This window comes from Lissotriton vulgaris, chromosome 4_1, assembly GCF_964263255.1.
Source record: "Lissotriton vulgaris chromosome 4_1, aLisVul1.2, whole genome shotgun sequence".
Taxonomy (NCBI): Eukaryota; Metazoa; Chordata; class Amphibia; order Caudata; family Salamandridae; genus Lissotriton; species Lissotriton vulgaris.
Window position 1 is genome coordinate 1,523,361,131 of NC_141691.1, and position 15,641 is coordinate 1,523,376,771.

The 15,641-nt window shown below is 40.4% G+C and overlaps 1 protein-coding gene across 1 annotated transcript in view; it reads right to left on the minus strand.

The window, feature by feature from the left end:
- Window positions 1–7,042: 7,042 nt before the first annotated feature.
- Window positions 7,043–15,641, minus strand: part of LOC147724186 (kinesin-like protein KIF20A) — a 434,630-nt gene continuing 426,031 nt past the window's right edge. The window contains exon 19 of the mRNA XM_086966965.1: window positions 7,043–7,613. Coding sequence (XP_086823091.1) covers window positions 7,332–7,613 — 282 coding nt within the window. The 3' untranslated portion in view covers window positions 7,043–7,331. The remainder of the gene's footprint in view (window positions 7,614–15,641) is intronic.

Genomic DNA, 15,641 nt, shown 5'->3' on the forward strand with positions numbered 1-15,641 from the left:
ACTTTTGGGGATGGCCGCAGATGGTTTGCAGAATGGTCTTAGACGTTGGAGCAGTCCTCTACAATGACGAGGAAAACACGATTTAAATACATGCAATTCAATTACTTACAAATAACATACCTCACCCCACACCGAAGTCTGGAAGCCAACTTTGCCCACATGGTGAGGCATGCCCGCACAATGCCGCACTTTAGGAGGGAATAGCAGACTTGGAATGCACTCTCAATAGGAGGGACTTGGGCACAGCAGAAATGTGTCTGTTGGGTCAGTTTCCCCACAGTAGAGGAGAAATATTTTCCCTTTGGAGACTAAACTACTTACACACAATCATTCACCACAAGATTGCACTCCACTATTTTTACCGGTACAGAGACCGGAGGAGTTGCCGAAGCACAGACATAAGGTACTTGTTTCCAATACTTGGTGATACAACTCTGATGTGGTGAGTAGACTTCGGGTTACCTAGAACCGCACTAGAACAGGAGGAGGGAGGATTATAAACTCCCAGCCAGCGGTCTCCTTATATAACCCCTAAATGGAAGAATTATATTCTTTGGATTACAGCGAACACCTCTTCAATTTGAAGAGGTCGATTTTATGTTTTAACAAAGAGACAAAAGAGAGGTCCTTCTTCAAGGTGGTGAGGCAGATGATACAATTTATAAATTCACATTACCATATATTTATATTTGGGTGAACACCACCAACAGTGATTATTCATAAATTTATTATTCCGGCGTGGGAGTGGGGGAAAAAAAACCTATCTAGTTGTCATGAAGTACGTTGGGATTTATTGAATATCCACCAAAAAGCTTTACTGGGTCAGACCACGAGGAATCACTGTGATGAATGGAATCTTTTAAACACAAGGAGATGATGGATGGACCCCCAGTCACAGATCTGGGTTGAATCCATCATCATTCTTTAAGTCACTTTGCCACCCCGGTTCAGACACAGCTATATGCAAATCAGTCTTGAACCTGTGCCTCATTAGAACAGTCCAGCCTGAACTGCCAAGCCATGTCTTCCCTGGACCGGAAACAAGCAAAACATGATGATGGATTCAACCCAGATCTGTGATCGGGGGTGAGTGTCTGAAAAGTTTCAGCGCTCCGTCCATCATCTCCTTGTGTTTGCTGGAATCTTGTATTTACCAGGATACTAATTTGATACTCTAAATCAGATCAGACTATGCAACAGCACTCTAACAACTGTGCAATAGGGTCCCTCTGTTAGGGCTTGTGGTCTTCTCTTTTATATTACTGTTTTTCTTATATTTGTTTACTGAGTATATGTGTTTTTATAGTTTGTCATAGATGAATTGTTTTATTATTGAATTTCTTGTTTTTAAACGAGGTGTATAATCGATTTTTCAATGATATATAATAACAAAAAAACTTTTACAAATTAAAATTCATTATGTTATATTTCTAACTTAGTGGCATATTGGTGTTTAGCTGGGGGCTCCGGTAAATATAGCTTCCTCAGTGTGGAGGAGTGCAATCTTGTGGTGAATGGTGAATTATTTGTGTAAGTATTTTAGTCTGCAATGGGAAAAGATGTTTCCTCTACTGTCAAGTAGTTCCCTGTTCCCTTTGATTGTGGGGCCAGGTCTCTAGTGTAATCATCAGTTTCCCCAAAGACAGGGACAGACAGTGGGGCAGAGAGCACAGTCTTGCAACTAGAGGAAACCAGGGGCCTCTGCAATGTGTCACTTGCGAATGGCTGGTTGGAGATGCTGACTGCATTTGAACGAGCAGGTGAGGTAGAGGCCACTAAACCACCACTGGAGCAGCAGCAGAGGATTGATCCCCATGACATGGATGACCATGGAGCACCTCAAAGTTAGAGCCTGGACCACCACACTGATGGATGCTTGAGTTAGAATCAATTGTTCTTCCCCTGAAAACACTGAGCCCATATTTGACTCAATAGATTCTGATGCACATAATGCCCTGAACCTAAGACTTACAACTCATATTGATAGGGACATTGGCTGGTTAAATTCTGTGCCTATGCCCCGTCTGCAGAAGTCATCTCTCCCACATACGGGATGCAGTCATAGGTCATGGGCGTATAACAACTATGCGACTACAAATATCAACATGTTTCAGTGAAATTCCTCAGATGATGAATTCATGTTTACCAGGACCAAAAGCTGCACTTAAGCAACCAAGCAAAGAAATCCTGAATCTCTTCAGATGGCAGAGGAGTCTAAAATCCCATAAGCAAAATGGTCCAAGAGGATATAAAAAATATAGAGACTGAAAAAGCAATACATATCACAGAAGTGCTGTCAGATCTAGAATCTCACAACATTGAAAACTCAGTCAGGCTTCAGAAAATTCCACAATTGGAAGCACACAGTTGCCTATAAAAATGTAAATAGGATTTACAACAAAACTAATAACTGTTTAAATGAGGTGACAGAATTAGGTTTCATAATGAAGAACTAACAAACTTAACATATTATCATAATTGTTAAAAACACTAGCAGAACCAATAAAACCATTGCTAAGCAAGATAGATGGTAATTTCCAGCAAAAACGTGCTTGAGAAGACCAGGACCAATTAAGACTTTTTCCACATATATCAGTTGGCAATGCTGTCTTTGCTTATTCTGATCACACTTTTCACTGAGAACAAGGCAATTTCAGGTAAGTTCTTATGGGATAAAACAAAAACTACAAAAACACTGAAAAAACTCAAAAAACCAAATGTATGCCGTTTTCACCAAATACAGCAAAGCTTCCTCTCTGGAATATTGGATTTTGATTTGGACTTCTACACATTCCTTGTAAATTATCATGGCTGAAGTCAGAACCTTCAAGAGTTTTGTTAAGTTTGATTCACTTGTGGATCATTGACTATAGTTGTTGGAATTATTGCAATCAATATTGTTATAGTTAGTAAATCATTATGTTTTACACATAGTGAAATGCTTTCTGAAGCAACCCCCCCCCCCCCCCCCCCCGGTTAATTCCTTCAAGATTGGTTTTAACATGTTAATTTAGTATGAGGTTAGCACAACTAGCAAGAGTTGGGCATAAAAACCGAAGAGCACATTTTCAAAAATGTGGACTCAATGTCATTTTCCACTCGAAAATTTATTTTTGCGTTACAGCAATTGATTCACTCACTGTATGGACAGCAACCTGAAACTCATTTGTTCACAAACTGTTAAGATACAATACGTTCTTGACAGCATCATCCACCCTAAAGGCTTTGGGTAATAAGAGTCCTAGAAAAAACTGGAGTGTGCAACTGTGTTTTCCACGTACATATAAATGTGCAGCTCTTGTAGATTTTTATCCAAATGAATTAAAATTGTAGCATGCAGACTGCAAAGCTGAGATCGACACTTTGCAAAAATTAGGAGGCCACTTGGAGCTGTCGATAACTGTATTTGGGCACTTAAAATGTAACAATGTTGCCCAGAACCCATTTGATGAAAAAAATAGAATTCAATGAGGGTGGAATGAACGATTGCTTCCTTGTAATTTTTTTCACTATTCATAGAAATGCATGTTCACATTAGACATTGTTCTCAAAGGAGCAGTTCTTACAACAAATGTAGCACTATCTGAAACATGTTGGTTCTGTTTTTAGGGTCTTAAACGATAAATCACTTCATAGAGACATGCATAATACATTTGAAATGTACTAACCTGTTCAGCATAGCTATTTTTTCGGAAGGAGATGCCTAGCGTGAGCACAGGGTTATCTCAAAACTGAAGACTAGTTTTAGAACATAAGAGAAATACACAAAACACATGGGACACCATTTGTTACACGTAATGTGCACGTGTATGCTTTGTTTCTGCTACGGGCAATTGTGTATATGTTTTACACAATCTCTTTTACTATGTGAGATACAAAGACTAGTTTTAATTAAGTGGCACTCCTGTGCTTCCATACAAAATGAAATTAATAATCTGTGATGAATAACATTTTAAAAATGATCTTCTGAACAGGTCTTTATTACAAAACTTCTGTAGAGGAGTAACTATTGTATCATTGAGATAAATTGCAAAAATGGCAAACTAGCTATACAATACCAACAGACAATATGTTGTATCATTTTCCTTTAATCATTTTGCATGCAGAATATTTTGTCTTTTGATAAACGGTTTGACTTTTCTTGCTGCATAATCAGGTTCTCCACTGCTGCATGATTCCCATAGCCCTGCTGATATTGTAACCACAGAAGAGAGGTTTAGGAGTATTGTTGAAGATCCAGTTTACAGAAGGCTATGGAACAGGGGTGTGCGAGATAAGACTGGCCTCATACATTAGAACTCAATGAGGAATTATCTTTCTATCAGGTGGAAAGTGAGTTCACAACGATGAGATGGATTTTCCATAGGTTGTGATTGCCGACAGTAAAAAACGGTTTGCATGAAAAATTTAAGAATTGGGGTATAAGGTACGTAAGTAATGTAGCAGGCATTAACAGCTGAAGTTTAGTGGCCGTCTCTGGTTAAGTCTGTGGAATAACACAGGGATTGTATGGATTGTGCAATCAGTTATAAATCCAAATGACGTTTCCAGGTCATGGGATTCCAACTGAGTTCCCTTCATAGTTTTGATCTAAACTGGCCTCATATTACAGATCCATGAAGGGTGTGAGGTAGGAGCATATGGTATTGGTAATTGCTGTGCTATAATAATCATATATTTTCTTATAGGCATCTGACTTTTGATTCATACATTTTGCATATTTAGGTGCACATTTCAAACATAATGTTAACATGGCTTTTGATTTGGAACATGAAAATTCTGCCTGCTTGAATATATTAATGTTTTTTGTGTGTGGTTTGAATTAATTTCCAGTGATTGTTTTAAACAACTAACAAGGCTTCATAGAAATTAATATCTTGACTTCTGGCTTCCTGTTTTTAAACGACAGGCAGGGTTTCACAGAATGCAAGTGTAAAGTTAGAACTGCTTTATAACTAATTGTTTATTTTGAAAATGTTCAATTTGAATATCTAAACTAGAACAGGCTGTTATTAGACAGAGAAACTTTGCACCCGGGATTCAAGATTGAGTGTCATACACAAAGAGTATTCGCCATGTTGAAGGCTGGCAATTTGCATACAGGAACAGCGCCCGCTGTTTCTTTGCTAAACATTGGGTCTATAGTTCAGAAAAGGTATGCGGGTGTGAACCATTTATGAATCTTAAATATGCCTCTTTTAGAACCAAGTTAGCTTGGTTAGATAAAGAGAACAGCAGGGTCGGGGACATGCAAGTAAGGAAGCTTTATGATACAGTCAATGTTATAATAGTGTGCATTATTCTGCCCTCTTAAAAAAATAATGATCTCTATCTTGCTTATTTTATAACAGGTACTATTTATATTGGGTGTACTAGGATAGGATTTTGATTTTAATAAATTTTGAATATAGGTTTCTGGTTTCCTGTTGATCTTGATTGTGCCTATTCATGATGGAGGAGGGTTTTAGTTCCAATTTTGAGAAAGGATTGGGTTGCACAAACTACCCATGTGAAATCTCACAGACCTGAACATTACCTCGAACACACCTAACTCAAGTAATTCTCAGAGGGTTGCAGGGTGGTTGTAGTTCACCAGGTTTTCTCTCCCAGGCTGGCAAATTAACTAGGTGCTACCATGCCAGAGGATCCAGAAACCCTATTTTCAAGCAGTGTCCAGAGAAAGATCCAAGAAACATATCGGTTGAATAACGTTTTCATAGGCCAGAATGGAGATTTGTGGTTTCAGTGATAACACATTGGATATGGTACTTTTTAAAAATTGGTCCCAATGATGGGGTGCAACTTACATCTACACATTTTAGATATTTGATCATTACAATGGGAACAAAATACCAATATATGATCATCTTTTCCTCTAAGAAATAGCATGGTGAGAAGATTGAAAAATGACAATCAAGGAAAATATAGTGCTAAACTTGGTTAACTGAGTGAATTGGAGGAAGACTAGGCACGAGTCATTGTTAGCATATCAGACAATGCTGCACTGGTGTACTGGAGATGTTTCATGTATTGTTACACAATCATGTTCCAGGTTCAAGTGGAATCAGTCATTGATAAGATAAGTGTAGAATAACCCTTTAGGTGCGGGTGATTTATGGCGTGGGCGTGGTTCGGACGGCCCCGTCCGTCCTCCTCACACGCCCACTGTGACGTCGGACGGCCGCCGGCCGTCCGACGCACGCAAGGGGTTAAAAATCTAAGAATGAATTTGGAGAATACAGTGTATGGAAAATAAGAGAACTGGTAGTTGAAAGAGAAGTGGTGCATGTGAAGATGACCAATCTAAGGAACGGACTTTCAATATTTTCGAAGCAGTTGTCGGTGAAGTAAGGAGGAATATGGTTGTGCTCACTGTTGCTAAGGTTTGGAATGTGCATAAGATGACGAAAACTGAATGGAAACCGTGACGGTGAGCATGAAGGAGAGTTAGAAACATAGACTCATGCTGTATGAAGTAGAAGAACACAGATTATTTATGGGTGACCTATAAAACAATCTTGTTTAGTTTGCATTTGGTTTGTTAATGGGTCTTGTAAGGGGGTGGGGGAGTATGGATTTCTTGTTCTTGTATATTCAAGTTTAAGTACTATGATGTAACTTGGAATGTCAGATTATATGTGATGTTTTATGAGAGTTGAGATTAGGTCTGGAAAATTTCAGTACTTCTCCGCTTGGCGAGCACCTTCTGCATGGTGTCCTGATCTTACAATAAATCATAACATTTGATCTAATTCTGAATGTGAAGTTTTCACTACCCTGCCCCTTTCTTTAAATTCTATATACTATATAGGATAATATAGCTGCACTCACATTACCCTTGTGGCTCGTTTTTACCTGTTAAAACATTTTGTTGAGATTATATAATTGTGCCCGAATGATTTTAAATTTTGCACGATATATCTGTAGTTTCTAGTTATGGTCCCACTGTTTTCTGCCAGTAATACCTCCTGATTTTAAGATAATAAAATGAAATCTTAATTCTTAATAGTAATTAAAAAAAACTACTGGACACTTGACAGTTTGTGTTGATATTCTTTTATTTCTATCAAAAAATTATTTAAGATTTACTGCAAATAAATACAAATGTATTTGAGGCAAAATGTGATGATATATATTTATATTTACATTTATGCCCCAAACCCTAATGTATCAGTGTAAAAGTTGTATAAATACAATGTGATGGCTACTTTGACAGCTTGGTTATAAAGAATAGTAAATGTACAATTCTATAATAAAGTATGTTCAAAATGTCACAGAATACATTACAACAAATTCAAAAAATGTATATTCTTATGGCATAAATTTAAGGTTTATTCCTTCATTTTACGTGACAACTTTGGTCGTTTCCTGGACCCTGCTTGTGAGGATTCTTCATCAGGATTGTCCTTGATTTTGCTATGACCAGACCTTGGAGAGCCAGTCATTGTCGCTCTTAAGTTCGAAAAGAGTCCCTTTTTAGGTTTTGGCGGCTGGCTGTCCGGATTAGAGTTATGCTTTCTGCTTTCAGTCTGCTCTTCTTGAAAGTCTAACACTGTATTTTCAAGTTCAAGAACACGCTTTCTACAATGTTGAAGGCCTTCTATTTCCTGGTCCTAAAATGTAAATATTAGTGAAAAAGGTAACATTACTTAGCAGAATTTGTAAAATAATTTTATTTTGATCACCCTAAACTGACTCATTCATTGGGCCACAAGGCTCTGGATTGATAACAAACATCCTCAAAAACACCCATTGCCTACTTTTGAGGAATACAAAAGTATTGGTCTGCTTGTACCTATATTGGACTGCAAGAACACAGATTCAAACCACGGCAGGATCCTCAAGAGGTATTCCTTCTAAGATTGATAAAATCAGCACTATTGAGAAGAGTCACCATAAACATCGGTTGTTTATCAAAAGCACTGCGATGAATACCTAGGTGAACACATTCTACAAATACTCAATTTTTCCATTTACATTATTTATTTATTTATTTTAAAGCAAATCCTAAAACTAAGATATACTTTTATGAATGCAATAGAAGGTAAAAGTATTTCAAAACGCATTTATATATTCAATTAGACAAGTCCCAATTTTGATTTCAGTATATAAAACATTGTATCAAGATCCACTGGCATACATCAGCAGCAGAACGTGTTTTTGATGTACCTAGCTAGGCATTTACAAATATCATGTGCACAGGGGATTCAAAGTAGAGAGAACACACCCATAACTCTCGGAGCACCTTGCACCACAGCAGTTAAGCAATGGCAGATTTCCCCTCCTCAGATCTAGGGAAATTCATCATCACAATACACTTGGACACCGTGAAAGAGGGTAATTCACGATAGCCCCATTGTGACTAATTTGCAGACAAATTGTCTTCCTGAAGGAACCATTTCTGGGCCCTTATTTTGGCCAGTTTAACAAGACTACTAGCCATACTGATGTCCGTTGGGGCGGGGGCACAATAACAAATTCCCAATGCCTTGCACTTTATTGTGGGTCTCACACTTGTGCTATAACATTTATTTATTTATCACAACAGTGGTCCCTACTGAAGAACAGATAATGAACAAGAGAAAAATAAATACAGACCCGATCAGTACTGTATTGGTAAAAACGTGTCCAGCCGAACAGAGTTTCAATGTTTAATTTAGAGACAGTTTGATTCAGCACACGGATACTGAAAGTGGGACACAAGCCCGTGTCCTATTACAAAGACATTTAGGACATACAGTTTGGGAAACATGAAAAAGGGGCGGGGGGCTTCAGGCAATGCTCACGGTTTGTTTTCTAAACAAGTAGGTAATTAAACAAACAAATCGCAAGGAACGACCCTACATAAACAAATGGAGACAGAAAAAGTGTATGTATGAGCAGTTGTAGGTGCCTGAAACTCCCCGCTCCTTTTTCAAGTTTCCCAAACTGTATGTCGTAAATGTCCAAGACTGAGCCCTTATTTTGGTATTTTGGACAAGTTGTGAACAAAGCTTATTTTTGTTTTTACACAAAAAATATCCAGGCCAAATCTATGTCCTTTTTCCCCAATATGTGGTGCATTGTAAAGGAATCCTTGGTGTATGGTTTTCCCCAGAGTGGCCTGAAGAAATAGCCAAAATGTAGCAAACTTGTGTTAAGCCAGACTCTACTCATGAAAGATAAATAGTTTTTGACCGTTTTTCTCAACCAAGCAGCAGCTTACAATTATTTTTCACTGCATACAAACCTTGCTTCAGTCCATAAGGAGGCATCTAAAGAATAAAAATGGGTTTGAATGAAAGTTAAGCACTCTTCAAATGTACATAGGAACCAGAGTTTTGTGATGGGGCGATTCATACTGTTGCTCAAATATGAATTTACCTTTAATTAAAAAAAACAAAAGACAAGAGGCGTTTGGCAAAACAGGAACAGTTGGTTTAATTAAACATCTCGGCCAGGAGCATAGTTACAGAAGCGAGTATGAGGACTGTCTCAAAGTACAATCAATCTGAACAAGGTTTTATAATTTTCTTTGGGTATCATAAAGTGCTTCTGTCGATCCTTTTTTGGTAACGAATGCAGGCCTTACCTTTGGAGCGATAAGCAAGGCACCTAATGACAAATGCAGGTGGGCCTCGACCTTGCATGTACACAATGGGGGCCAGTGGGCTACGTGCCTAGATTTCCGGCATGAGGGGCGCTTAATCACTGCAAGTATTGTGCCTTGATTGGCTATGTATTCCTAACTTCATGTGGCATCTGACTTTATTGTGTTTTCGTGAACACGCGCTTCCCACCGACAATTGTGCTTTATTGGGGCAAATCTCCCTGGGCCATTGTGGTGTCGCTGCACTTATCTAAGAGATTTCCTTTTTGCGCTTTCGTCTGCCGGCTAAGTGCCACCCCGCCTGTCAATCAGTAACCTCCGACCTAGGCCCCAGCGCCTGCCTGACCACGTCGCTGTTGATGAAGAGTACATGACGGGTGAATTTATAGAGATACGATTTCTTTCTTACATATGAATGTATCATTATAAACATTGGTAATGATGTTATCAATATTAACATTAGCACTCCAGATTTTTGGTTTCCCGTAATTCCAGGTTATTATAAGATGTGTTTTAAAAATTAGATTTTTGTGCAAAATGTCCTACAATTCTGTTTTCTCACACTTACCAATAAAAGCTGCACACCCCATGTGTGGATGGCCTATGCAATTGACTAGGAAATTCCCAAAGGCATAATAATGTTAAAAGAAAGCCATGTTTGAATAAGATAGATTTTTAAAATGGTGCTTGCCTGTTGTATTTGTTGCTGGGGTCTAGGATGGACTGGCCCATACGGCAAATAGGTAGTGCTCAGTGGGCTGGTCTGACAGATGAGTTTGTGGTCCTGATTTTTTTCCAGCAGTTGAGGGCCAATTTAATGGCCAGGTTGGCCAGATTTTACTGCGGATTTCCCTGATAGTGGTACAAAAGGGGACAGAATCACTTTTTTTGCTATATGTCAAACTAATATATGCCAATTTTATTTTGGTGCCCGGACCCATTTTTGTCTCACTCAGATCCTGGCAGGAGTCAGTATGCACCCAAAGAAAGCTACCAACCCTAGACATTTCTGAAAACTAGTAAACCTGGATAAAGTATGCCCAGACATAGGTCCTGTGCTCACTATGCCACCGGATTCAAGCTAGCATAGCTGATGAGGGGCGATAGCCCGAAACCAGTCCCAGGGTTGTTCTTTCGGGTTCAGGGAGGACCTGGCCTGGTAATATGGGCTGGATCGTTCCCATGGGGAGCTGGGTCAAGACTGATTTGCAAATGGCTGTGTCCAAACTGGAATGATGTGGTGAGCAAAAAAACAATAGATTTAACCAATGTCTGTGACTGGGGGTGAAAACGTGATTTGTTCCGTCCATCATCTGTACTTTTTACTCTTACAAAGTGAGCATTTTGCTGTGCTTATGACTCTTTGTGCTTTGCAGCCTTACTCCAATCCACGTCTAGTCCTGGGTGACAGCTGCACTTTGTGCATCTTTACCAGACAGCCATCACAGAAGAAGGGTTGGGTGTGACAGGTTTACATCTGCATTCATATGGTCTTCCTGGCCTAGGATAGAGAGAGGCATTCACACTTTACATTTGTATAGGTTGTGCCCTGCTCTCACACAAAGGCTGGTTTAACCCCACTGATGTCAGGAGCCAGTGCTGAGTTGGAAGAGCACTTCTAAGGTTTCTTTTTAGGTTCCCCCTTGTACAAAGACGTGTCGGAGTATAAGTACAAGTGCTGTGACCCCCATGATTTTAGACACTGCTTTGGACTTGAAACCAGATGCTTTTAGCTTCACATACTGTACAAGGAGGACTGTTGTGGTGCCAGGAAGAACCACCATTGGGACTACCTAATTTGTTGTGCTGGCCTGCTGGGCTGCTGGAGGGACTTCCACTCTGCTAATGGCCTTCAAGTGCTGGCCTTCCTGCCTACCTGCTGCTTCCTGTGTGCCCCCAAGTGTTTTCCCAGGAGCACAGCATGTGGTGAGCCCTGTGTACTGCTCCTGGCTTTTCTGTGCAACTTGCGCTTCACCTTTTTCTTTTGAGAACAGCGCTTCCCTTGACTGGGAATTGAGCGAGGTGCTTGTTTATTACCTTCCACACTGCTCTGCCAAGGGGAGTTTGTCTTGTGGATTTCCCCAGCAAGAGCAGTGCGAAAGGACTCTGGTGACGCCACATGGGAGGTCACCTGGGGTTGTGAGCTGTGTATGATCACGCCACGGGAAGTTTACTAGCATGGCCCGTGCCATGACAGACAGGGTCCCTGAGTGAGGGGGTCTGCAAGGCCCGATCATCTGCATGATTGTTTTGCCTATAAGGAAATCCATAGTTGTGGCAGTGCACCACCGTGAGCCCCCATTGGCCAAGGTCTATGGCATAGGTTCTCCACAGCTATAGCCCAGGTGCAGGCGATCAAGGCGCGCAGAGACCCTGAGCTGCACTATGACAAGAGACATGTCAGCCCCGCCCACGACTTCTGCACAGACAATGCTTCAGCACCCTGGTGCTACTTGGGCTGACTCAGTCTCTTGGAACCAGCTGGCTCAGCCCATTGCTGCAACTGCCCATTGTTGCAACCCCTTCTGGTCAGACAGCCCCGCAGCTCTATAATCAAACAGGCACCATCAGGTTGTGGCTGCTACGCTCGCTCACTGGCAGCTACGTTTTATATGGGGACTGCGGGGGACCCCATGGTTTGTGGTACTACAGTTGGTGTCCCCCATTTACCTAGGAGGACATACTTTGGAGACATCTTATCCTCTCCAAGGAGCATGACAGGGTGAGACCTCAATGGAGGCCACCCCGAGTAGAAACAGATTGCTGTCGGAAAAACTGCCTCTAAAAACATTATCATATTCCCTGTAATTGGCACACAGGTGCTGCTATGCCCAATGTTTGGGGCCTAATTATCACAAAGTTTAATAGGAGTACAGAGGAGCGGTACCCTATGTGTTTATGGGTATGTACGGTGATTCATATGTTTTCTTGATCTAATCGAACTGCTGCATTTCTTGCCCTGATGTTAGATGTATGTCATTTTGATTCTTGCATTGTCAGGAGAACTGACTCAGGATTGGCACAGTATACACAGTATTTATGATTCATGTCGTTTTGGTTATGATTTATGTATAATATATACTATATATATTAATATAAAACTGTGTGGAGTCTCTTTTGTGGTGTACTCATTGTGTTTCTGTTTGAGTGTGTTGTGCAAATGCTTTACACCTTGCCTTTGATGATAACTGGACTGCTCTGCCCCAAGCTACCAGGGGCTGAACACAGGCTATCTTTTGTGTGTAACTTACTTGCCTGACTGGAGTGGTGGTTTCTGCCTGGCTTAGGTGCATACCTAGCTAACCAGTAACTCAATTTCTAACAACTTCTTTTTTCAACTTCACCAGCTAGATTCTTAAGGTAATTGATAATCTTGTTATCTGTTTCTTCTAGCACATCAATGAATTCATCAAATGTCTTTATCCAAGCAGTTCATTTGTCGCCAATATTCAGCTTTTTGGTGGTATGGAATGGTGGGGGTGGTGTCAGATAGGCAGTGTCATTATAATCATTTGTGGAACTTACCAATGTAGAAAGTAGTGTTCATGGTGATCAAGTTTCTGCAAGCCATCTCTGAGTCCTTGCCACGTGCTTGCTTCTGGGTGATCTTTGCTAATTACAGGAAACGTGGCCTCTCTCTTAGTTTCCATTGGGAAAACAACCTTTCACTTTTCTGATCACCGCTCTCAGCTTTCTGATCTTCAAAGACCTCTGGAGTTGTTCTTAGCCTCACTCGCCAGCTGTGGAAGTGTGATGGTGTGTCTCTTCGCATATGGACGGCTCCATAAACACAAGCATGGGCACTTCTTGGAACACTTCCCCCAATGCTATGGTATGATGGTTCTCTTTATGCAATTCTGGTACGCAGATGGCCATATCTTGTATCTGAATCACTTTACTTTTAGGCGTCTCTTTGTAAAGTCTGACATCTGTTGATCTCCCTCCTCGCAGAGCTTCCTTATGTTGCAATATGCTGTTGCTATTTGTGGATTTTTCAAAACATGGTTATATCCGCCTTTAGCGTTATTACTCCGTATGATGCAAAGCTTTAGATTGTGTAGTAAGTAGGGCAGTATCTCTCTTTACAGCTTTCCCAGACGGTTCTTGGCCAACAATGTGTAGACTTCTCAGGGAAGCTTTTGTTATTTTCAAATGCTTTCCACAGGCTGGAATTGTTCTTTGACTCCACATACGCAAAGCGTCAATTCGCCACTTCGATGGAGGCACAAGTGTCAAGCACGAGCAGTTTGCTGGACCACAGCAAAATCTCTGTGAGAGCACTGTTGATCTTCAAAGTACTTTTCCCCCATCTCGTCGCCAGTTGCATTGTCTGCCTAAGCCAGGGTACCCGCTAATGATTATGCCTCAGACGGAGCTTAGTAGAACACGTCTTTATTTGTCTGCACGTAACTGCGAACCCAACATTCTAAACCTCCATTCACTTCATTCCGCTTGAACACTTACGTCACAGTTTGACGGAGTCCATCGGGAACCAAAAGGGTTTTGTTATTGCTAACTCACATAACACTACACATGTGAATCTGGATATAAGAAGCACAGATCTGGAACGGAGGGCTCTGTGAAATACCTATAATTTGCTTTCATGTAATTTAGTGGAATTAAAAAAAATTACACGTAATTGAGCTAAATGCGAATCCGTCATTTAGTTGTATTTTATAGAACAAAATGCATCCTGTTTTCCATTTTGGACTCGAAGGCTCATATCCTACTGAAAAAATGATGGCAAAAACACAAGTACAGCAAACGACAGCCACCAACATTCTGGTTGGTCATGCTGTTCCCATGCTAATTATTTGCCACAAACGTGGTATAATTATGTGCCGCTGTATAATGCTGTATTTTGAGGAATTTCACATGGTAAGTATAAAGTGAAATTTTCTGAAGTACCCAAATAATTCCAGAGTAATTAACATTTCTCCTAGGCCTGGTTGTCAGGTAAACTGTGCTGTCTGATGTACAGGTCAAACAAAAGGGGAGACGTGTGTTCCTAAGGTTACCTTCCTTAAGATGGACTTTAAAGTTCATAAAAGCCAACTATAATTTGTTAGCTACAGTCTGACAAGAACACCTCCAGCACTGGTAAACTATTCGAATAATTCTGCCAATTTCTACCAGAGCTCCATTAAAGTTTTCACAACCATTGTGCAATTGACCACAGACAGATCAAGCCGGCTTAAAATCTCTGATCAACATGGATCAAGGATGCTGGCATGTCCACCCTGATGTCAACAATTGTGGACCCAAATTGCCTATAATGATTAATTGAAATACATTTGGAAAATTCTTGTAATTGTTGTGTTAAACTAGTGAAGCTCTGAGTGTTGTGGGGAATTATAAACCGAATCCAACCTCAATCCTGAATCACCATCTTAAATTTAACTGTTCTTGAAAATATTTTTAACAGTTCTAAAATGACCAGAGGCCATTGATTCTCTTGGGGATTAAGAAAGCCCACTGAGTAAACCCAAGTAGTGTTCTTAGCAAAAAATAAACCTTTTATATTACATCTTTTTGTATATATAGCTTTATCCAAGCATTGCTGTCATGCTGCTCTTAATGCCAAACAGCATAAAAGCACTGCCAGGACTGGCTGGGTCAGGGAAACACAAGTTCTGTCAGAGACTGATGGGGCTGTGTGGAAGCTCTTTCAGCTCAAACATTGCATGGATTATGAAAGTCAGAGCCGAGCACGTCATGCTGACCATGGGCAAAAATACGGCCAATCTGACATGCGCAGTTCTTTAATACAGCCTCAATCAATTGCCACATAGCCCCGCCCCTAAATGAACCAAATGCTTTGAGATATGGAGTCTGGGGTTTAGTGGCTTGCAGTAGGGGTCAACTCCCCCACACTCAGGTGGATGAGCCGCCCATGTAATGAACAGAAGGGAGAGTTAAGAACGTTCACAAAGGCAGAGAAAATAATGGTGCCTCGCATGTTTTGTTAAATGGTGAAATAACTTCTTTCACTATTCTTTTTTGATGGTTATGACAAAAATCTCTGTTCCTAGATGATGAGGCTGGCATGCTT